Raw genomic sequence first — 22,370 nt, 5'->3', positions numbered from 1 at the left:
TTATGGCGTGAATTCACAGCGGTTGTTCATTTACAATAATTTACAGATAATTTTATACAATCGGAAACTGTTTCTGACGATTTATGCTCTGAAATTAGGTGTTCATAAATCAGAAAGCGGTTCGGTGACACATGGTAACGCGCTTGCGGGGACACTTTTTCACAAAGGTTCTCCAATGCAGGGTTAGAGAAGTGTCGAATTCGACAATAATGCCGAAAAACTTTCTCCAGAATCCACCGGAGGTAAAATTGAAAAAAATCAAAAGTTCAATTAATCCAGTTAAGAAATCGCCTGGTAATAACCTCAACATCGCCAGCTCTGCGCTTGTGAACGACATGCAAACTGAAGACCGTACGCAAGATGCCTCCGGCAATGTTACAGAGAAATCAGGAGTCAATGTCGCATATTTGGACACGCCTATTAAGTCACAGAATGACAAGAAGGAGTACAGGTGAAGAAATTAATACAACATGTGCTCTTGTTCCTCTTTCTGCGGAATCTAAACGGTTTTTTTATCTTCTATAGGGTAATTCAATTAGAAAATGGCTTGACAGCTTTGTTGATTGCTGATGTACCTACTCTGGACTCTGAAGGTGATGGTAATGAAGTAAAAGGTAAATAAATGTAACTGACATAATGGGGTTGTAAAACAAACTCTTCGGAAGCAGGTATTATTGATGTTACAGGGCTTTTTATGTATTACTCCTCTTTTAGCTCCTAAGGTAGCTAACTGTACTTCCTTGGTTAGTAAGAGAATTACAAACTTTAATTAGCATCTACAATGTTCTAGTTTAGTTGCTGGGTTAAAAGATGTCCAAGAATCAAGTATTAGAGTCCTTAGATTTTTATAGTTTTATCACTAATCTATTTCAATGTAATTTCTTCAATAATTCATAAGTTGGATATATTCATGAATTGTCAGTGGGAGCAGTACCTAGTGAAAATGAAGACGATGAAAATGATGAGGAGACTGAGAGTGAGGATGATGATGAAAGTGATAAAGATCAGGATGATGAGGATTCGGAAGATGATCAATCAGAAGAGGATAGATCAGATGCTGAGGGTTCATCCAATTGCTCCAAACGGTTAAAAAGAGAAGAAAAAATGGTATTTTTAATCGAATCACATAATTTGATGTGTACACAAAGAAAATTTGTGTACCCTTAATATTCTTAGAGTGCAGTTACACATGTTTCTTACATAGGCAGCATGTGGTTTATCTGTTGGTGTGGGAAGCTTCAGCGATCCACCAGAAATTCCTGGTTTGGCACATTTCCTGGAGCACATGGTCTTTATGGGATCCGAAAAATATCCACAGGTGATCATATAGAGCGGAACAATTATGAGACATCTAATTTCTACATGCGTAATGTCCAATGATTTTGCAGGAGAATGACTTTGATGTATTTATTAAAAAAAGGGGAGGTTCGGACAATGCCTCCACTGAATGTGAATTAACAACATTTTACTTTGAAGTACAAGAAAAGCACCTTTTATCTGCACTTGATCGATTTGCTCAATTTTTTATTAAACCCTTGATGAAGAAAGATGCTATAACTAGAGAAAGGGAAGCTGTAGAGAGCGGTATGTGTGTTTACATTGTCGAAACAATAGTCTTGACAGGATACAAAATAAAATTGAATCGTTTTTACAGAGTTTCAGATGGCCTTACCCTCCGACGATTATAGAAAAGAGCAGTTGTTTTGTAGTTTCGCGAAATCCAATCACCCAGCGACAAAATTTACGTGGGGCAACCTGGTAACATTGCGAGACAATATAGAGGATGAAAAGTTGTACAAGCAGGTGCACAAGTTCAGGGAACGTCATTATAGTGCTCACAGAATGAAACTTTCCATACAAGTGTGTATGTTGTATACACATACAATCCAAGTTTAAAGGTTATAAATGCTATTTGCAAAATTCCTTACAGGCAAGACTACCATTGGACGTGCTGGAAGATTACGTGAAACAATGTTTCTCGGGTGTACCGAACAATGAGTTACCTCCGGATGATTTTACAGCATTCAAGGGAGCGAATTCGTTCGACACGTCGGCTTTTCGTAGGATCTATAAAATCAAACCGATAAAAGACATTTGCCAAGTGTGTTGCTCTGCCTTTAATCGAAGAATTTCCGTAATCATCGCTCGCTAATTATTTTATCTATCTTCCACAGGTAGAACTGACGTGGTCGATGCCGTCTATGCACGATTTGTACAAAAGCAAACCGCATCAGTACGTTTCGTGGGTCATCGGGCACGAGGGGAAAGGCTCTTTGATCAGCTACTTGCGAAAGAAAATGTGGTGCCTGGATATTTACAGCGGAAACGATGACAGTGGTTTCGTGCACAGTTCAATGTACGCGTTGTTCAGTGTGTCGTTGATACTCACCGAACAGGGACACAAGCATCTACAAGAAATACTAAACGCTGTATTCGCGTACATTAACATGGTGCGCAAAAAAGGGCCACAGAAACGAATATACGATGAGATTAGTAAGATAGAAGAGACGAGCTTCAGGTGAATAGATATAAACGTAAATTAAAGTCCACAAAACAAAGATAGCCAATAGCCAGCAGTTCCACAACATGGAGATATGTTAAAAAAATATTACTTTTAGATTCGCAGACGAAGAACCACCTGCAGAGTATGTGGAGGATTTATGCGAGAACATGCACTATTATCCTCCTCAAGATTACATAACTGGCAACAATTTGTATTACGAGTACAATCCCGAGGCCATACAGGCGTGCATGGAGTATTTAACGCCAGACGACGTGAACATCATCATTTTCGATAAGAAATTCGACGACAAAGAATTCGAAAAAGTCGAGCCGTGGTTCAAGACCAAATACACGGACATGGAGATACCAAAGGAATGGGTAGAGTGCTGGCGTTCTATCAACCCGTTACCTGAATTCGATTTACCATTACCGAACGATTTCCTCACCGACGATTTCAGTTTGATCTCTATACCGTCAGACGTGCCCAAATATCCCACGAAAATCTACTCGGACCAGATAACCGAAGTTTGGTATCGGCCTGACCCCAAATTCCGCCTACCAGAGTGCTACATGAATTTTTACATTATATCACCAATGTCTTTCTATTCGCCTAAGAGGTAAATTTCGACAGAAATGGGATATCGTAATCACGATATATTTTTGATTTGTTAAATCTCTGTATACGATTTCCAGTGCTGCTTTAATGGATTTGTTCGTCGCGATACTGAGACAATTGTTAATCGAGGAACTGTATGCTGCAGCAGTCGCTGAACTGCATCATCAGATCTATGTGAACGACAAGGGTATCGTTGTGAAAGTGAACGGATTTAACCAGAAACTTTCGGTAAGAATCGTGAAATCCTATCACGCGATTGTTCGTAACAATTGTCCAATTTCCAGTTAGTGCTTTTCACGATTGCAAAGTGTATCGCGGAGTCCTCGACGCTTGTAACGAAGGAACTGTTTGAAGTCATGAAGGAGAAGCAAATTAAGGATTATTATAATAGATTCTTGAAACCTGGTAAACTACTGAAGTACGTGACGCTTCCTGTATGTATACAGACAATAAGAGGCTGTTTTCACATGTTTTTATAAATTATTTCAGAGACGTAAGACTGTCTATTTTAATACTGGTTTACTGGTCAGCCATTGACAAGCACGCGGCCATCAACGACGTTGATTTCCATGAATTTCAAAATTTCGTTAAGTGCTTCACCGATCACATTTATATCCAGACCTTGGTGCAGGGCAACATGACAAAGGAGGACGTTGTTAGGAACGTGCACGAATTCGTCAAGACTTTGAAATGCGGGTCATTGTTGCCTAACACTATGCCACAGATCAGAGTTACTCAAATACCCGTGGGTTCTAATTATTGTAAAGTAAGGAACTTCAATGCGACAGACGTGAACTCTGTCGTAACGAATTACTATCAGTCTGGTGTGGCAACTATCAAACTATCGGTCATAATTGAACTCCTGATTGTAAGTGTGTAAAATACGTAATTTTCTATCGTGTTGTACAATTTAAATTTTCTGAAAATTCAACTATGCTCGTGTTTGTTTAGATGATCATGGAGGAACCTCTGTTCAATCGACTGAGAACACAGGAGCAACTCGGTTACGATGTCTTCTGCGTTCAGAAAGACATTTTTGGCATCCTCGGCTACGCCGTCACGGTCTGCACTCAAGCAGACAAATATTCTACGGAACACGTGGATGGCAGGATCGAGGCTTTCTTGAAGGCCTTCAATAAAATCCTGAACGAGACCACCGTGGAGGATCTAGAGAACGTAAAGGAAGCACTGACAAAGCAGAAACAATGCGCTGACATACTTCTGAAGGAGGAGGTCAGCAGAAACTGGGAGGAGATCACGACAGAAGATTATATGTTCGACAGAATCGAAAATGAACTGATTATGATTGAGCATATCAAGATCGACGAGCTCAGAGACTGGATGAACTCTCACACAATTAATGGAAGTAATTTGAGAAAGCTGAGTGTGCATGTAGTAGGTGCTTCTAAGCCAACAAACAATGAAAATAATGAGAACGTTGTGTCATCTACAGACAAAAAAGATTGTAAGTGCAGTAAGTTCGTGGGCACTTTTGTATTATTATTGTAAACGGATGTTTCAGGATTGGTTTCACTTTCTCCTCTATACGAACATGAAATGTACTGATTTCTGATTGTTCTTTATGATTTCAGGTGACACAAAGGCTGAGAGAACTCCAAACATGAAGTACCCACTTTGTTATATAACGCCTCCCACGGAGACCCAAAATAGTACGGATTTAGTAAATTATATCACCGACGTGGAAGAGTACAAAAGCCGTTTATACAGTTATCCTATACATCACATTGCCTTATGATACTGAATTCTATTAATTATCGATATACAGGAAAGCATTTATCCACTCTGTCTAAGTAATAACAAAATGAAATAAAGCTGCAATCATTACCAGAAACGTTGTGGATCATTTCGTAGAACCTGGTGACTATTTTATAATACTCTTTTGAAATTATTGGATTGAGTCATAATTCGTATTATTACAATTTACACGATCGGTTTTTTATGAAATAACAGAATACGTTTGAATATAGAATTAACAATAGCAAAAGGGGATATTGGCACTTACAAACTACAAGGTGACACAGAAAGCATGAACACAAAAATGGAAAAGAATCTAATGATGCAAGATCGATGTACTTTTTTTTTTGTATAGTTCTTTTAATTGTATTCAAGACATGACAACACGTTTCAATAAATCATTATTAACTTCCGAAAATGTCAGCCAACCATATCCGAGAACCTCTCACACGAACAGCTTTCTTACAAAACTTCATCTGAAAGTTTGTTTCCTTTATTTCGAACCGTGTAGTGTGTGTCTGCGAAGTTTCTGTTTCTCGACTTTACAAAGGATCTGTGAAACCTTAACCGTTCTACTTTGCATCTGTATTGTGTGTAATCGCGTTTCTCTTCCTTCTTTTTCTTTTTGTATACAAGAAAAAAAAAACGAAGGTAAATATATCTTTAAAAGAAACAAACTTAAACCATCTGTCGTTGGAGAAACTTCTCTGCTCTCGTTCGGGGACGAAAAGAAAAAGAACTGTTCTTTTGTTTGTTTTTTTCCCGGCCGCGAAATTAACTTCATTGTTATTATTTTTTTCTTTCCATGATAAAATGAAAAAACGCCTCTCGACCATCTGAGCAGTTTTGGTGTTCCAAACGACAGATTCACAGGGAAATATTGATGCAAATTCGAATACTCTAAATTGTTACAACATCCATTAGAAAGTGCATTTTGCATTTAATTATTTCGAATAATTATTGAATATATTGGTTTTCATCTCATCTGTAGTATTATAGAGTTGCCGCTACATTTATATAATGATTACCTCCTACATTTCCAAATATGTATCCGCATTAAGAGTAACTTTAAGTGTGACTTTTGTTCAGCTTTATAAATAATTTTCTGGTTGCCTCGTGTTTTCGTCAGCACTGATTCTTCCCCCTCTTCACCACACCCCCCTCCCCGGCGTTTGCCAATCTCGGTTCTCTGTTCTACCGCGTTCTTTCACACGCCTCTTTTTAAATTATTTAACAAACATTCGAAACATCTGACTTCTTTTGTTTCCGTTTTTTTTTGTTCATACACGAATAATTAATAGATTATTGCGCGCTGCATTCTTCTTTTAATCGGTCTCTTAACTCTTTTCCCAGTATTTTAATTTGTTCAGCTAGCAAAAATTATAGAATCAGCTCTGCTTGACACTAGACACGAATGGGGTACATGTTACAACAGTAAGTTACAAGGTAGAATGATCCAACAAGAATACATCGATGTGACTGCGTGTGTGTGTGGTGTGTGTGTGTGTGTGTGTGTGTATGTGTTTTGTTATAGAAAAATGCGAAAACCAAATGGGTCGGTTGGTCTTCGTCGAATTAATATATAGTGAACTCTTGATATATTTCCGTTGCACTTTATGGAATATATAGCCCCGGCAATATATCAAGACTCCACTGTAATTAAATCGTTACAGAACAATAAAACAGGTTTCAATACGCTGTAAGGCATTTTACACAGGTGTATATTTTGTTACACAGGCAGCGACAACGCGACATATCCACCGACCCATGTACAAAGGTCAAACTAATACGATTATTAACGGTCACATATAGCGCACACACGATTTTAGTTTTTCTGTTGCTTTTTGAAGAAGCAATTAACCATCCTCCGCGAAGGATCGTTCTCCGAAACTCATCGCACTCAAATGCGCTACACACATGATCATCGATTACCTTGTCACGCCACGTCGTTATGAAAAATAACAAAAAAAAAAAAAAATAGAGAGGATAAAACGAACATAAACATACCATGATTATAAATTGTAACATACAACGGTCACCCTCTGTGTACGCGATTGTATACTTGTAAATCGTTTTTTTTTCTCTCTCTTTCCTTGTCGGTTTCCTTTAGCTATGAAAAATAATAGCAGAATATACTTGTTATTGTAATATTTAATAAGAATATATAAGGACGGGGCCCACATACGTTTGCAGCTACATTGAGATAAGTGTCTTCCTTTTCTTTTTAATTCGTTATGACTTGTTTTTTTTTTTTTGTTTTTTTACTTTATTAGATAGTTTTCGTTTCTTTAATCGTTTACTTTACTGTCTTTGCTACCGTACTTTTAATATATCTCGTTAAATAGGTATTGAAAGCGAAGAAACTATTATAAAGAGAAACTTAAAATTTAAATTGTGTTCGAGGCATTACAATAATAGCAACTCATTGTCTCTTCTTCCCGGCTCGTTTTATACCGTTGCATTTTCCATGTTTCTCGTTAGATCGCTAATCAAGAATCGCGGTACCCTATTTGCGGGGAGGTTACACGTCGCGTTCAAAAGAGAAATGAGAACAAAAACATTGAACGTTTTTTAATGCCCATTAGTTGCGTGCTTCTATGGGGTGGGGGGATACAGTGAAATAATAATATAACGCCGTTTATCATCTCGTTCATCGTACAGTGGACTCTTGGTATATTACCGCGCGAGGCACTTTCCAACGCGAGACACGTCATAGTGGGGGCTCTTGATATGTTGCGCCGCTTCCGAGAATTTCATTCTCCCACAGCTCGGCAATACATCAAGAGTCCACTGTACTACCTTTTTTTTGTGGTGGCAATATCATTTAAAACAACCCACTGAAATTAAATGATTCGCTCCGTTTTCTTGGTTTTATAGTTATATTCCTTCTATGTAATATGTACATATGTATCGTGTGTGACTTTCACGAAAAAGACCTAGGACACTCTACTACCAACGTGTGTGATTACAAATATGAAAACCAACCGAAGAACAAATGGAGAGTAACGGTGTAATGGAAACAATAATCAAAAAATCACCAAATAACGAAAGAGAAAATTAACTGTGAAGCAGCGACGGATTTTCTCTGTTTTTCTGTTTTTACGCCGTGAGGAACGATTATGATCACGTTTCCGTTATTGGGCGCGCTGCATCAGACACACCATTAGTGTTCGCCCTAACGAAATATAACAACGTATATAGTGCTGATCAACGTTAACAAAATTTAAACAAAAAAAAAATAGGAAAAACGAACGAGAGAACGAGTTCGTACGTTTAGAAAATAATAGCCTACACGTGGATGCGTATTATACGAAAATTAACGGGAAAAAAAAGAAATAAAAAGTGATTGTTTAATTTTACATGTCGTGATCTCTCTCGTTCGACCCCGTGTTTTTCACCTATAAGAAGCGTTTTTATATCGTGGTTTTTTTTGTTATCATTGTTACACAGCGAGGAGCTAGCGGTACCCTTTTATACTTCGAAGTACAATAATTGTAATTTTTTCGTTACCACACAACGACACGCAATTCGAAAGGATCATTTATAAAATGACTTTACCATCTAAAATACATAAGAGAATCTCTTTCTTGGGTTTCTTTCCATTTTTCCCGCGGATACGTCCCCTAAACATAGACAAGGTTCTTTTTTCTTTTTTTTCGTGGGCCCCTATTTTTCCATTATTTATTTTTACTTCATGCGTTCTATTTTTCCCCCATCAATCCCTCTACTTATTACAAAGAAAAGCAGGCACGAGTCTCAGGCGCGCGCCTCTTCTTAGTCGACCATTTTACACGCAACAGTATTTTCTTTCACTTTGTTTCGGTTTTTTCTTTTTTTCACACATTTTTATCGTCTGCCTTTTGGAAATACTTCTGTGTTGTTTGTTATTCAATATGGATTTTTTCACTTGTTTAACACGTTTTTTTTCTCATTCTTCATATTACATTCCCCCCGTTTGCTTTTATATTATTATTATTATTTCCATATATATGTTTTGCTCGTTCATTTCGTTTGCTATATTATTCAATATTATTCATTATTATCGTTAAATTATTCCTCGTTCGCGTACGTTTATTGCGTTTTACTCGTATCAGTGCAGCAGCAACTGATCATGTTGTGTACGTCGTGTGTTTTTGTCTTTTCTTTCATTTTTCTCCTTCGTTTTTAACAAAGCTTTCCACACGCATTTTCTGGCATTGTTTTCAGGACGATCGATCACGACCTCTCAGAAAGAAAATCTTCTACCTTTTTTTTACACACACACGAGAGCGTAATGTGGCATTTTTACACTTACCATTCGAATATTTTCCGTTCATTAGTCAGATCTGAAAAAGTGTCTGTTTCGAGTTTCTCGTTACATTACATTTATACGTTATGCTGTTTCGTGTACACGATTGCCTATCGTTTAATTTCAAAATTGTTCAAAGCAGATGATAATACACTGAGATGTTTCTGTTTTCAAATCTTTTTCATATACGTCAATGCAATTCGTATGCTACAAGGTGTACTCGGAAAACAACGTGTGTATGTATATATGCGTGTGTATATTAATTGAAAATCGTGGAATAATAGTGAATCGTTTTATCTATAAACATAGCTCTTCATCCATGGAACTTATTTCCCCATTTTCCCTCTGTCCAAAATCTGTTTCAAGCATATATCTGGGAAAACTGTTTATTATATGCATACGCTTTGGAACAGCTCATATCAATGATTGGCTACTTGATATCAATGACATGGCGCTACGTTTTTAGTCTGTCTTTCTCAAATTCGTTTTACCGTTTCCTGTTTTCATTCATATTTATGTGTTCTTTTGCCATTATTGTTTTTCTTTCATTAACAAGCAACTCAGAACTCTGAGAGCTTCGGAGACACAGAAGAATTAATGAGATTTTTTTGTTGTTTTCTACTAATCACGGATGTCAAACATGTTCAACATACCATCATCATCGTCTAAAGCACTTTCATCCTTCTATATCCGTTCTTCCATTCTCGCTCACTCTTAATGTCTCTCTCTCTCTCTCTCTTTCTCTCGATGATCTTACTCATTTTAATGTTCTTTCTCTCAGGCTCGTTTAACCCATCGCTCAAATTATATAAAGTTTCTCATTGTCTTAATGCATTTTACGCAATAACAAATCTACAAAAATATAACATTTTTTATTCTTATCTCTCTCATTATATTATCTCCATAAATGGTTTTCTCTTTCTCTCTGTCTCGTTCAATCGTTCTCTCTCTCTCTCTCTCTCTTATTCGTCCTCTAATTACTTCTCTGCACTCAAGACACATTCTATCTGCCTCGACCTTAGCCCCCATCTTTCTCTTTAATAATCATGTTCTGTCGTGCTGTCTTGTTTCTCTGTTTTTCCATTTTTTTTTACACATTTTATGTATATTCATACTTCACGGATAAAATCCATTCTCGAATGATCTTTGGTAGAAAGTCTGTCCGACTATTCTACTCCATAAATAGTATTATTTTTTCTTTCGTTTAACATAATCATCCTCTAACCCCGTGGTGGTACGTAACAAGCACGTTTAAACACGGGTGTTCATTTTTCTTTTTATGTACACCAATCACACATTCGTCACTTCTAAAGTAACTATTCGTATGTACAAGTAAACGAGGGATATACATCATCTCTAAAAATATGCTACAGAAGGCGCAAATATGTTATTGCAACAATTTCCTCGCTGTACGTTTTTCACGATTTTCGAACTTCCAACGAGCTCGGAATAATAGAATAATCATCTTGAACTACAATTGTTCATAACAAAATTGCAACTCATTCCTTAGAACGGTATCCGCTTACCGTTTTCCTTACCGTTTAGCAGGTCAACAAAATTTGGAATTTTGAAAACACCCCCTGGATATATAACGTGAAATTTGCGACGAAAGTGTAGCATATTTTCCAAGCGATCCTGGGCGTACCGTGAGTGCCGCAACACTTTCACAGAGAGAACGTTTCTTTTTTTTTGCTCCTTTTTTCCACGTCGATAACACTCGCGATAGGCCCCAAGGGAATCCACGGTTACAATTATCATACATAAATTTTTTTCTTAATTCTTTCCAAAAACGCGCGCGTGCGCGCACGCGCGCACACCACACAAACACACACACACAATCATTCCTCTCTCCTTCGACGCAACAGCAAATAAATATATTTGGTAGGGGCTGCGTGTACAAGCACGCAAATCTTTCCTTTTCCATTCGGGCATTCGCGTGCTCGTTCACCCAGCTCCGACATTATTTAACATCCCACGTTTATATACACATTTTTTTGTTTTCCTAAGTGTTCCTTTCGCAATCATTACACGTTCAGTCATTCTCTCTAACCGCACAGCGATTTGCAAATAAACAATTACTCCATCTCTCTATCTCTCCCCCTTTCATTCTTACAATATCTCCTCCCCATCTTCGTCACTCGCTCGTGGGCATGCATTCATTCATTTCGCTCCTGAGCATTCACAGCTTACACATATTAATACGCTATATATTGGAAACCTCTAATCTAAATCATATATAAATATATATTTTACCTATATGAAAAGCATCAGTCTCCATTTACTAATGAACATCTCAGTATCCTGCGTCGCCGTATTCTTAGTTACGAGAAAAACAATCTATCCGTGTAAAACAGTATACATATATACGGTTTGTACGCCATATATATAATATCGATCTGCGTCAGTGTCCAAATCATTCGTCCCCCTGTCCCCGACTCTCCCTGTAACCGAACGCTACAAATGATTCTCGCGCGTTTAGAGATCAGAATACTGAGACCGTCAATGCGAGCATTTCATATAATACCGGAAAATATATATTTTCATTGTAAAAAAAATAATCACACTTCTTAAGAATTAAATACTTATTAGCAGCTGACGACGACTTGTTCTCGTTTTTCTTTCTTTTTTTTTTTTTTTTAGTAAAATTAGCGCACGCATACACTAATCAGTCGAGTTCATCCAATGGGTGAGTTTTTTCCGAGCGTGGATCATCAGGCGAGAGACACGCACAACACGCTCGTCTAGCAGAAGCACAATATTTCAATTTTTGCCCCCCTAACTTTTCTCTCCTGTTCTTTGTGTTTTTCTGTTTTTTTTTTCTTCTTCTCTGTTTTATCTTATACATTGAATGGTACGTTTGGCAGTGAGGACATCGTATATACTGTGTACGTCGGAAAACGGGTTTATCCTGTGTATGTGTGTGTTACATATATAGTCTTGGCATCATTAATCGATGCCTTGTCTCCTATATTAGTTTAATTAGTTTTGGCCCCATCAGAGCTTTAGACATTATCGAGTGATTCTGCGCGCGCGCGAACATTTGAAGGGTCTCTCTGTCTCTCTGTTGTCCGTTGTGCGAGACTTTAAGGCGATTTTCAACGAATATCTTCGAAGTGTCATACACTACCGCCAAAAGCAATCCTTCTCCCCCGTTTCTTTTGGTTTGTATGTGACGCACAATCACTCCGTTACACGTATAATAAGATTTTGATTGCAGTCTTGAGTCACATTCGGGAGTGTCTAAAAGTCGATAAAAAATGTGTTGGAAGTATAAATACCTAATTCTCAGCGACCACCGGAGCAACAAGAGACGCGTCTCCCTGCCCTTTTTCGATCCCCTTGCCGTTCTCCACGGCGTCCTCGAATTGGCCTGGTACTGGCAGTGGGTCTTTTGTCGCGTGTGTATTCGGAACCGAGTCGCTACTGCTATTGATAGTAAGAACATCGAGAGGTTTATAAGAAAATCTGTCCCAGTATGACCACAATACTTACTTGTAATCGGTTACTCCATCGACGCCGTTGCCTCGTCCCCTGCTGTCTTTCTTCTCGCACTCTTTGCTTTTTTTCACGGTGGCCTTCTTCTTGCCGGTTGCCTGGAAAGTAAACACGAATTAGTAGGGGGCTGTCGAACAGGCTAAGTAAAAGGGGGAGAAGAAATCAGGGGGGATTTGTTGCTTTCACCTTCATTTGCATTTTCTTTCCACGCCCTGCCATAGGGGCGCGATTGTTCCCACGCGTTTGAAACGTGGGTCGACCCAAAGGGGGGAAACCACGTGGGAGACCATACTTGAGACCGCCTATTGACGTCACCTACAACACACCCCTTAATCGGTTACATCACATATTTTTAATGTATATATCGTATCCACTACAAAGCAACAACCTTTTATTCAATATTGGTTTTATGCTATACATGTAGAATGTAGTGGAAAGTGGTGTATAAAAGGGTGCTAACAGGTACAACCATTCTCAAGAGGAGACAATTGAGCGATTAAAGGATTTTGTTTGAAATAAACGTAATGAAATCGAACCATGGACAACGTTTGATTGCATCCACGATATTCTACCTGTGGTGGTAGTCGTCCACGGGGATGTCCTTGTAGAGGTTGAGATAAACGACCTGGCTGCCCATAGTTAGGGCCCCATTGACCCACGACAACGCCAGCGATTTCCAACTGACCGCCACGAGATGGTATAGGTCGGCGCATTAACCCACGTTGGGGCATTGTTCCGCTTCCACGGCCACGCATTAAACCGTCGTTGATCGTGCAACCGGCGGCCAAGATATTCTGGGGCACCGATACGCGAATACCTGTGAAACACAATTACAGTTACTACTTCGTCATATCGAAAAATAACAAAACAATATGTGTATATATATATTTATTTAAAAAAAAAGTTGTATCAGCTTCGAGATTCGCAGCTCAGGACAAAATGTAAAGACCGCGAAGCAATACAGCTGAATCACTATTCTTCTTCCATTCCGAAAACACACCATTCGGTAGATACGTGGTATGTTAAGGTGTATGGAAGGGAAAAAAACTCTGTGGCTCGAATACGATAGAACCAATCGCTTTACCACGGATTTACAAAGGTTTCTGAAAGTTAACTGTCTCTGGAAAAATGATAAGTACAGTACAGCGACACACCTGGTGCAACAGGCATCGGTGGGCGTGCGAAAACAACGTTGATACCCTCCAAAACAGCTTTCCTCATTCGATCGACTTTCACAACACGATCTATATGGCCACTGCACAGTTCTAGTAGATTTTTCGCTATAGTGGTACGAGCTAATGTGTGGTGGAACAATTTCCCATCGAAATACAACCACGGACAACACATTAACCACGGGATCGGTGCGCCACAAGCATCGTTAGCCAGCAGAGCTGTTTCGACACCAGCCATAAATAACGTAGCCAGTTGTACTCCGCGGGATGTCACTAAAGGAAGCTGTAGGAACGAGCTTAATTATTGATCAGACAAAATAACACGAACATCCATATGTATTTTCGGTACCTGAAGATCCTGTAAATATTGAGCGTTCATAAGCTCAGGGGAAAATGCTTGTGCAATAAAAGCATCTAGTTCCTGACGGCGTAGGATCTTGATTATATCTGAGAATGACATAATATATCTGAAAAAGAAAAGATACATTGATGAATGCTTTGAGCAATATCAGCCAACTTGAGTTTACAGTGTTCAAACATGAATTACCTTAATACACAAGCCATGACTAACAGATGTTGCGGCACGTAGGTAGTATTTAACATGAGAGGCGTGTCTGACCTCATACAGGTCAAGAATCCTCGTAGTCTGCGGCGTTTATCATCTATGCCTGTGCTGAAGGACATTACGTGTGACTTTCCGCGTGTTCTCTCCAAGAATTTAACCAACGGTGATAAATATATATAAATCACATACCCAAACCATAAACGTTGAATCGTAGGAACGCCCCAACCAATCTGTTCCGCCTTCACTAACTCCGGAGTCTGGTATGGATTCGACTTGGACCACACCCACTCCTTTATCACAACGTCTGGGACCTCGATTTTTTCGCTATCTATTGAACAGATCAAGAAAGTGTACCGCGATCTCCGTGATTTCAATGGATCGTTTTTCATACGAGGACAATATTACTCACCGCATTTCTCTTTAATTTTAGTAGCTAAATACATTCGGTGATGAAGATTGAACAATATCGCGTAGACCATCTGTCGTACGGGTCTATAGATGAGATGAATCGATGGGAATTCACGATGATTCTCGTCCTCCAAGAGGACCGGTAGCTTAATCTCGCCGGCGATTAGAATCTGATAAATGTGAGGGGACATCAGTCCTTTCTGATGCCTCTCCGACGCGGTACGCATCACTTCCGGTACCGTCGTTGGAATACTAGTTGTCTTTTCCGCTTGTTTCGTGGAATCGGCTGTCGCGTGGGATGGAGAAGTGGCGGAAGAACTGCTACTCGAACTCGATGAACTAATCAGAAGATTGTGGGTGCCGTTGACAACGTGTCCATTACCTTAAACAAGACGAACGTTTCCCTGAATCATTAGAGTACCAGTGATCAACCACGATTGCTAACTGTTCGACAGTTTCCTTACTTTGTTCTTCTTCCGTCTTAATATGAACGGCATCTCCATGACCCTGAATACCCGGTGGATCTATCACAATTTGTGGAGCGGACTTTGCGTTCGCTGTCGCTTGCTTGTACGCGTTCAAGCTCTCGCGTTCGCTCTCCACAGTTTCGGACGCGAATCTAGATGTCTCTAAATTCGTATCCGCTTCCGAGGTTGTCGGTGTTTCGGACACATTCGACGGCGTTTGTACTACGTTCTGTTTGGAGTCCGACTTGTGCACTAGAAACATTTTTCGTTATTGTTAATACGGTGGGAATGAATGCTGGATCGAAGCAAGCATTTCTTACTTTTATTTTGTTTCACTGGTTTGTAATGCAGAAACCCATCTTTAGTTCCATTTATATAGTACTGAACGGACTGTCTCAATTTCAAACACCTTGGATCCGACAGAGCCCCGAATACTTTTTGCGCTACCACGTCTAATTCAACAGATGGCAGATCCTTAACGAAACTGGCAATGGTTTTTATCGTCTGTTCCACGTTTACTTTGTTCAAATTAGTATTGATGTTTATCTTCTTGTAAAAATCAGCCAAATCCTGTTCGTTCAAGATATAATTTCCAAGTAATGCAGCTAACAAGCATAGTCTGTCGGATGGGATGTTCAGTGCTTTTAGAAGTTCAGGAAGAATGTATTCCTTTGTGTCGAGGGAGCCCTTAAATAAAAATATTCGTAAATATTATATATGATAAATACACAGACAATTCTTCTAAAAAGCCACAAGTATACCTTGTATGTAAGCTTTAATTGTTCAGACGAGAAGTATCGTGGAGGATCAAATGCCGCGTACTCAGCATCGTCGGCAATCAAGCCGTTGAAGTTATTTTCACGACAATAAGCAATTACTTCTTGATGATGATCATCCATACTGCACAACTGTTCAAAGAAATTAATCAAAGCAACGCAAAGATTTAATGTTGTAATGTACTTTGCGCAGTTTCACTTACAACTGTAACATTTAAATGTCTCAGAGCCATACGCAGACTGGTTCTCAAACATACTGGTGGAGTCCACCAAATTTTTGGCGGTGGAGTACCTTTTGTCGAAATGTGTTTTAACACCTGCAAAGGTTGTCAACTTAGACCGTGCAGATTTTATAGTAATTTCTGTTTATCCAATCATAAAGAACCTTACATTGTTTACTTTAATTCTCACTTGCAACTGATTCTGAACCCAGTCTGTACGTCGAGGAGATTCGAAACATCCATTGAAGAATACAGCCAATTCCAAGCCTGACATTTCTGTTGCTTGTATAAGAACTGCTAAGAACTGTAGCATTCGATTCCATTGTCCACCACATGCCCAATCTTAATTGCAGAATACTTGTTAATCTTTATACTTGTTTAAATAATGTGAAATGAGAAAGGAAACATGTATACCTGAGAAATAACCTCCGTATAATCTGTCTAAACAGCACTCTCCATCGAGTACTAATCTTAATTTTCCAGAATGTAATTGTTGTGCTTTACCGACACGATTATGTTGTCTTTGGGCAATGGTACGCGCAATTTTCAAAAGATCCACAGGTACAGATCCTCCTTGTACGTAATTGCCGTCCAGAAAGACTTGCAGATCTTGGATGCCCATTTTGTTGGATTGTGATGTAAAATTGTTGGTTGAAAGTGTTTAAATTTTCCTTACAATGTTACAATTTGTTTTTTTCTTCCTAAATTACATATGAGAATGTTTGCTTAGTGTTTTGCTTTAGGTATTTTTATGACATCAGGAAATCTAATTTCAATTTCAATAATTTCAACCTGAAATAAATAACAGAAGTCAACACCAATTATGTATATTACCAAAATCTTGCCTGTTATTTGACCCTTCTGACATGTAGCCTACGCCTAAAGTATACTATATAGTATTATTATAATTCAAACGCTGTGTACTAAGAGGTACAGTGTGCAAGAGTTCCTAGTTCAACAAATAAGCAAGAGAAAAAAAATAGCAAAAAGAACTTTATTTACGAGAAAATTTTAGTGATTCATATCGCGTATGACAGAATACAGTTCCATCATCGTACAACGTCACTTGGTTAGGTAGTAAAAGGGTCAACGAACATTCAAGAGTCGAAAATTTGTCACATTCCGAACAGAAGTATGCCGACGCCATTTATTTTGTTTATGTGTGGCCATTCGTGTATCATTGGCAAGTTCTTTCTCTGTCGACAGAACATTCAACCTTGTCAAGACGTTAATTAATGCGAAAATGGATAAGAAACGGGCAATTTAGATTTTTCCTATTGTTTCTCAGTTAACTGAACGAGCCCGAGGGAGGACTCCTTTATAGACCGGCATGGCGAGTGAGGTCCTCGTACTTCGCTGTGAAACTTACACGAACTGGGATTCGCGCGGTTTCGTGACCATTTTCCTTTTACAAACGACACCTCGCGAATCCCGTCGAATTTGATCTATGTGATTTCGTCCGTGAAACAACGACGATACTTACGTTAAATTAGCGATAATCATCGTGGCCCCAAAGAAACACAAAACACACGGGCTTTCAGAGTAGGTGACGTCGGATTCGAAAACGGAAATGAGCGCTCGGCCGCGCTCGGATATCTACGTTATTTATCCCGGTTCCACGAGAATACAGCTTCCCTATTGGTCCGTTTGGTGAAACGACAGCGTACGCCGGAAACGAATAATTTAACATTGTTTTGAAAATACGAACTATAAAAATACGAGAGATCGAGTAAGGAACATTGTAAACTGGCGTTAGAATTTTACAAAACGTACAGTATAGAATTGTATAATATGCGATGCTACGCGACGAAAAATTGTTTCTTTACAAAACGTTGAAAATGAAATAGAATTTCCTCTGGTGAGGAGCGATCAATGTTCAAGATGGATCACGCGCGCTTCAGTTTATTTGAATTTTAATTGAGCGCGCGTATCCCCCCGCATTTTGAAATTCTAAGAGATGACTTGATTGTAATAAGAAAAAAACTCTGTAAAAATGATAGAAGGTTATAGTCTATTTTTCAGCGCGAATGTTATCGAAGTTCTTACGATGAATGTACAGAACAGTCAGTACGCAGATAATGTTTATTACATAAAGTATTCAGTAACGTTCAAATACAAAACCATAATGATAATGGTATTTCAATAATCTTTCAATATTCTTTTATACAAATACACTCATTCGCACCTCAAACATACTATACTATGCTCAGTCAGTGATCCTTTTATGTTACTATAAAAAAAAAAAAGTGGAAGATACGAAATAAATTACAACAATTCATTACCAAAGATGGAACTTATGGGCCTACAATATATTACGATGATGAACTCAATTAGCAAAGTATTTTACCCTTCGATGCGTCTTTGCAATAATATGATTACAAACCACTTTAAATGCTGCAAAGAACAGTCAAAAGACAACACATCCATTTCTTTATGTACAACCACAATAGTTCGTTATTGTTTGAAACACACAATAACTGCGCAAAGGTATCAATTACTGCTATAAAATTCGTCTTATGCAGTACAATTCTCAATTACAGTTCATCATGTTTTTCTTCATCATTCTCTTCTTCGTTCATATCTATATCCATGATCTTCTCCGACTCTAAATCAGCCTCCGCCGAGGCAGATTCTGCTTCTTGTACCTCTTCCTCCTCTGGTACTTCATCCAGAGAAATACCCAAAGTTTTCCTCATCAGCTGCTCCACACTATCCGCGAAGCTGGCAGTTTCTCTGAGCATATATCCAGACCTAAGAGTGGCTGTTCTGAACATCATTAAAGCAATGTCTTTTGCTGTTTCATCAGTACCATCTACTTCCACACGGCGCAGAAGTTCTCTGATCAATGGATGTCTTGGATTAATCTCCAGTGTCTTTTTTTGATTTAAGTAATAAGTTTTCTGCGGATCGTCGCTCTTCTGATGAGCATTCGAGATCGCTAGTCTTTCCATGTTTCCGGTCCATCCAAACATACTGGCAACCAAAGCGCAGGGAGAGTCTGTCAAACGTTCAGAAACTTGAGCTTTACTGATATGATCCTTCAGAATATCATTCAACCATTTGACCAATGGCTCGAAGGTTGTTTTCAGTTGCTCCATTATTTCCTTGGCCTTGTCACCCTCGTCGAGAGAGAAGCCCTCTTTCGCGACGTTTTGGAATTTCTTACCATCGAATTCGGGTAGAGCGGAAATTGCGTATTCGTCGACAGCTTCCGTTAAATAAAGAACCTCGTATCCTTTTTTGTCCAATCTTTCGACAAACGGTGATTTCTTCACTTCTTCGTCCGAGGAGCCAGCAATATAGTAGATATGTTGTTGATTGGATTTCATGCGGGACACATAATCAGCCAAAGTTGTGGCACCCTTTTGGGTGGAGGAATGGAACAACAAAAGTTTCGACAGTCTAGCACGGTTCTGACCGTCTTCGATCACGCCCAGTTTAATGTTCGTACTGTATTCCTTCCAAAACTTCTCATAATCGTCCTTGGGGATCTTCTTAATCATGTCCAATACTTTCCTAATAAGCTTCTTCTTAATTACTTTAATAAGCTTGTGCTGTTGCAAGTTTTCACGGGAGACATTAAGAGGCAGATCATCGCTGTCAACGATACCGCGGATAAAAGACAAGTAATTGGGCATCATATCCGTGAATTTGTCTGTTATAAAGATTCTCCTGACGTATAGCTTGATATTATCTGCCTTAGTGCCATAACGATTGAAGCTGTCGCCTGGTTGAACCTTAGGAATGAACAGAAGCGCTTTAAAGGTGACTTCACCTTCCGCGACAAAGTGAATTTTTGCTAGAGGATCTTGGGTATCTTTTGTGAGCGCTTTGTAAAAGTCATTGTAATCTTTATCTGCAACTTCAGACGGTTTCAACGTCCATATGGGTTTGGACTCGTTCAACAACTCCCAATCCCAGACAGTCTTCTCTATTTTCTTTGTTTTCTTTTCCTCTTCGACATCCTCTACTTTTGCATCATCTTCTTCGTCCGATACTTTATCTTCTTTCACAGGTTTCTCTTCTTCTTCTTCTTCATCATCGACCTGAATAGTTTTACTGCTCCACAGATATATAGGGAAGTTAATGAACTGTGAGTATTTCTTTACTAAATTGCGGATTGTATCTTCTTCTATAAAGTCTAATGCTTCATCCTTCAAGTGGAGACTACAATAATGGATAAATTAGTTTGACCGATTAGACTTATCAAATTATAAGCAAACGTTGTTTCACCTACCTCACTGTTGTTCCTCTCTTCAAGGTATCTCCTCTTGGATCCTCTACAATAGAGTAGCTGCTACTATCAGATTCCCAGATGTATTGTTTGTCGTCGTTGTGTTTAGTTGTGACAACTACTGTGTTGGAGACTAAGAAGGCAGAATAAAAACCAACACCAAACTGACCAATCATAGCATTCAGATCTTGAGGATCTGAAGTTTCCTGCATCTTGCCCAAGAACTCAGCAGTACCAGACTTTGCAATTGTTCCAAGATTATTAATCAGGTCTTTCTTAGTCATACCAATACCAGAATCAGTTATACTCAATATCTTATTGTCTTTGTCTGCCTTTATTCTTATTGTTAACTCAGGATTACTATCCATGACATCCTTGTTTGTGAGGAATAATAATCTGATCTTGTCCAAAGCATCGGATGAATTAGATATCAGTTCTCTGAGGAAAATATCTTTGTTGCGGTACAAAGAATTTATAATTAGTTTCATTATACGATTGACTTCAGTTTGAAACACAAATTTCTCTGCTTTGTCCCTAAGTTCCTTCACTTGAGCTACATTTAATCCATCTAACTGTATAGCTTCTTCTTCCCTCTGAACCACTTGATCATCTGTAAAACATTTATTTACTTCGTAATCAATGGAAGAAAGCATTGTTTAAAGTGGAATAAAAAAAAAGAAAGTCAATGTCATAAAATATTAACTATTTATGCAATTTGCATAAATGTAAATTGAAGGTACATCTAGCCTTGACTGTGATGATTAAAGAAGTGGGTGTCTGTTATAACTTGTGTTATCAGATAAAGATCTCATATGCACATCTGGTTCAAGAAAACAGTTATAGAACGAAATTGGCGCACGTTGTTAAAAATACATGAAAAATATGTATAACCTGTTCGAGAGCCTTCTCGGCTGGCACCCAAATCGTTTTCGACTTTTCCAACATCTTCGTCGAGCAGATCTTCGGACCTAACAAATCCTAAACAACAAGAATAAAAATTTATGTTATGAGTTACTTAATGTGGATATTCGAACACCTATTATTCGATAAGAATAATTTCCCTGCGTAACCTACCTGTTAGGAGGAACAGGACCGATAACAATATTAACGCTTTTTTCATAGCTGCCGTGAAAGGTTCACGAATAATAGCAGAAAAAAAGCGGAAACACACCTAAGAACGAACCCAAACACCTCGCTCCGCTGTTTTACACCGACTGTCATATAATCTAACCACGACGCTGTGTTATAGCGAGAGGAATTCGAGCCATTCACCAATCAGGTGGACACACGCAATGCAAGTCGACCAATTGAAAACAAGCCGGCTATTGCTCAGTCCAAATGTCTTCTCCGGATTGGCGGATGAAAGCAACACATGGCTATCAGCGGTTCTAGAATTTTCTCCTATAATGCCTTTTATTTTAAATAAAATAGACATTAAACTATACATTTGATTCATTTACTTTGAGTCTACTAATGTACAAGTACTTCTGAATTAAAAATGTTACGATATTTGGAAATATTAATCGATATAGAATCTCTATGAAACTGTTAATAAGGCAGATATTGATAACTGACTGATGGTAAGTGAATTACAATCGACTCATTTGATAATGTCGCAAATAATGCATATTTCTGTTATACTGACCGTCAATCATATATCACATACCGACCGTCTGTGATCAAATTCATCTCCATACATACATATATGTACGTAAATACCTATATACTCATGTCCCTAATGTAGAATTTCGCATGTATGTATTGGGTCGATCAATTGAACCGTCAGGAATAATTTGCAACTAACAAAATTCACTTTGAGAGCTTAATTATATATTTTGAATTAACTTCAAATATCCTATACATTTCAATAC

At 38.5% G+C, this 22,370-nt stretch overlaps 3 protein-coding genes across 4 annotated transcripts; 1 reads left to right on the top strand and 2 right to left on the bottom strand.

The window, feature by feature from the left end:
• Positions 1 to 131: 131 nt before the first annotated feature.
• Positions 132 to 4,961, top strand: LOC107192673 (nardilysin-like). The gene is made up of 14 exons (XM_015581993.1): positions 132 to 451; positions 526 to 614; positions 923 to 1,107; positions 1,205 to 1,318; positions 1,389 to 1,584; positions 1,655 to 1,860; positions 1,931 to 2,101; positions 2,175 to 2,518; positions 2,619 to 3,119; positions 3,196 to 3,346; positions 3,403 to 3,536; positions 3,608 to 3,986; positions 4,070 to 4,592; positions 4,711 to 4,961. Exons 1-14 carry the CDS (start codon positions 132 to 134, stop codon positions 4,872 to 4,874), a joined length of 3,477 nt encoding a protein of 1,158 aa, XP_015437479.1. The 3' UTR covers positions 4,875 to 4,961.
• A 5,686-nt stretch (positions 4,962 to 10,647) lies between these two features.
• On the bottom strand, positions 10,648 to 17,822 carry LOC107192713 (constitutive coactivator of PPAR-gamma-like protein 1 homolog). 2 transcript variants are annotated; one of them, XM_015582035.1, is made up of 17 exons: positions 17,749 to 17,822; positions 16,680 to 17,057; positions 16,435 to 16,607; positions 16,248 to 16,361; positions 16,030 to 16,176; positions 15,589 to 15,955; positions 15,266 to 15,520; positions 14,803 to 15,183; positions 14,583 to 14,721; positions 14,376 to 14,501; positions 14,178 to 14,295; positions 13,811 to 14,111; positions 13,229 to 13,473; positions 12,843 to 12,971; positions 12,654 to 12,754; positions 12,440 to 12,587; positions 10,648 to 12,316 (listed from the first exon to the last, which is right to left on the bottom strand). In XM_015582035.1, the coding sequence occupies exons 2-16, from the start codon at positions 16,885 to 16,887 to the stop codon at positions 12,440 to 12,442; spliced, it is 2,952 nt and encodes a 983-aa protein (XP_015437521.1). In that variant the 5' UTR covers positions 16,888 to 17,057; positions 17,749 to 17,822; the 3' UTR covers positions 10,648 to 12,316. The 2 variants fall into 2 exon arrangements, with proteins under 2 accessions (XP_015437521.1, XP_015437522.1); XM_015582036.1 differs by having other exon boundaries at positions 12,440 to 12,584.
• A 977-nt stretch (positions 17,823 to 18,799) lies between these two features.
• Positions 18,800 to 21,700, bottom strand: LOC107192714 (endoplasmin). Its single transcript, XM_015582037.1, has 4 exons — positions 21,574 to 21,700; positions 21,391 to 21,477; positions 20,503 to 21,109; positions 18,800 to 20,432 (listed from the first exon to the last, which is right to left on the bottom strand). Exons 1-4 carry the CDS (start codon positions 21,617 to 21,619, stop codon positions 18,800 to 18,802), a joined length of 2,373 nt encoding a protein of 790 aa, XP_015437523.1. The 5' UTR covers positions 21,620 to 21,700.
• Between the last annotated feature and the right edge of the window lie 670 nt (positions 21,701 to 22,370).

Source organism: Dufourea novaeangliae, unplaced genomic scaffold (assembly GCF_001272555.1).
Source record: "Dufourea novaeangliae isolate 0120121106 unplaced genomic scaffold, ASM127255v1 scaffold392, whole genome shotgun sequence".
NCBI classification, from domain to species: domain Eukaryota; kingdom Metazoa; phylum Arthropoda; class Insecta; order Hymenoptera; family Halictidae; genus Dufourea; species Dufourea novaeangliae.
This window is presented reverse-complemented; position numbering and strand designations above follow the sequence as displayed.

Excerpts from the sequence above, each read along its gene's own strand:
- LOC107192673 (XM_015581993.1), top strand. The coding sequence starts at position 132 with ATGGTAACGCGCTTGCGGGGACACTTTTTCACAAAGGTTCTCCAATGC. Across the intron at positions 2,102-2,174 it reads CGATAAAAGACATTTGCCAA|GTAGAACTGACGTGGTCGAT; the intron begins GTGTGTTGCTCT and ends TATCTTCCACAG. Across the intron at positions 4,593-4,710 it reads CAAAAAAGATTGTAAGTGCA|GTGACACAAAGGCTGAGAGA; the intron begins GTAAGTTCGTGG and ends TTATGATTTCAG.
- LOC107192713 (XM_015582035.1), bottom strand. The coding sequence starts at position 16,887 with ATGGGCATCCAAGATCTGCAAGTCTTTCTGGACGGCAATTACGTACAA. Across the intron at positions 15,956-16,029 it reads AATTAAAGCTTACATACAAG|GGCTCCCTCGACACAAAGGA; the intron begins GTATACTTGTGG and ends TTTTTATTTAAG. Across the intron at positions 14,112-14,177 it reads AATATTTACAGGATCTTCAG|CTTCCTTTAGTGACATCCCG; the intron begins GTACCGAAAATA and ends TCGTTCCTACAG.
- LOC107192714 (XM_015582037.1), bottom strand. The coding sequence starts at position 21,619 with ATGAAAAAAGCGTTAATATTGTTATCGGTCCTGTTCCTCCTAACAG. Across the intron at positions 21,478-21,573 it reads GGTCCTGTTCCTCCTAACAG|GATTTGTTAGGTCCGAAGAT; the intron begins GTAGGTTACGCA and ends CTTGTTGTTTAG. Across the intron at positions 21,110-21,390 it reads CCGAGAAGGCTCTCGAACAG|ATGATCAAGTGGTTCAGAGG; the intron begins GTTATACATATT and ends AATGTTTTACAG.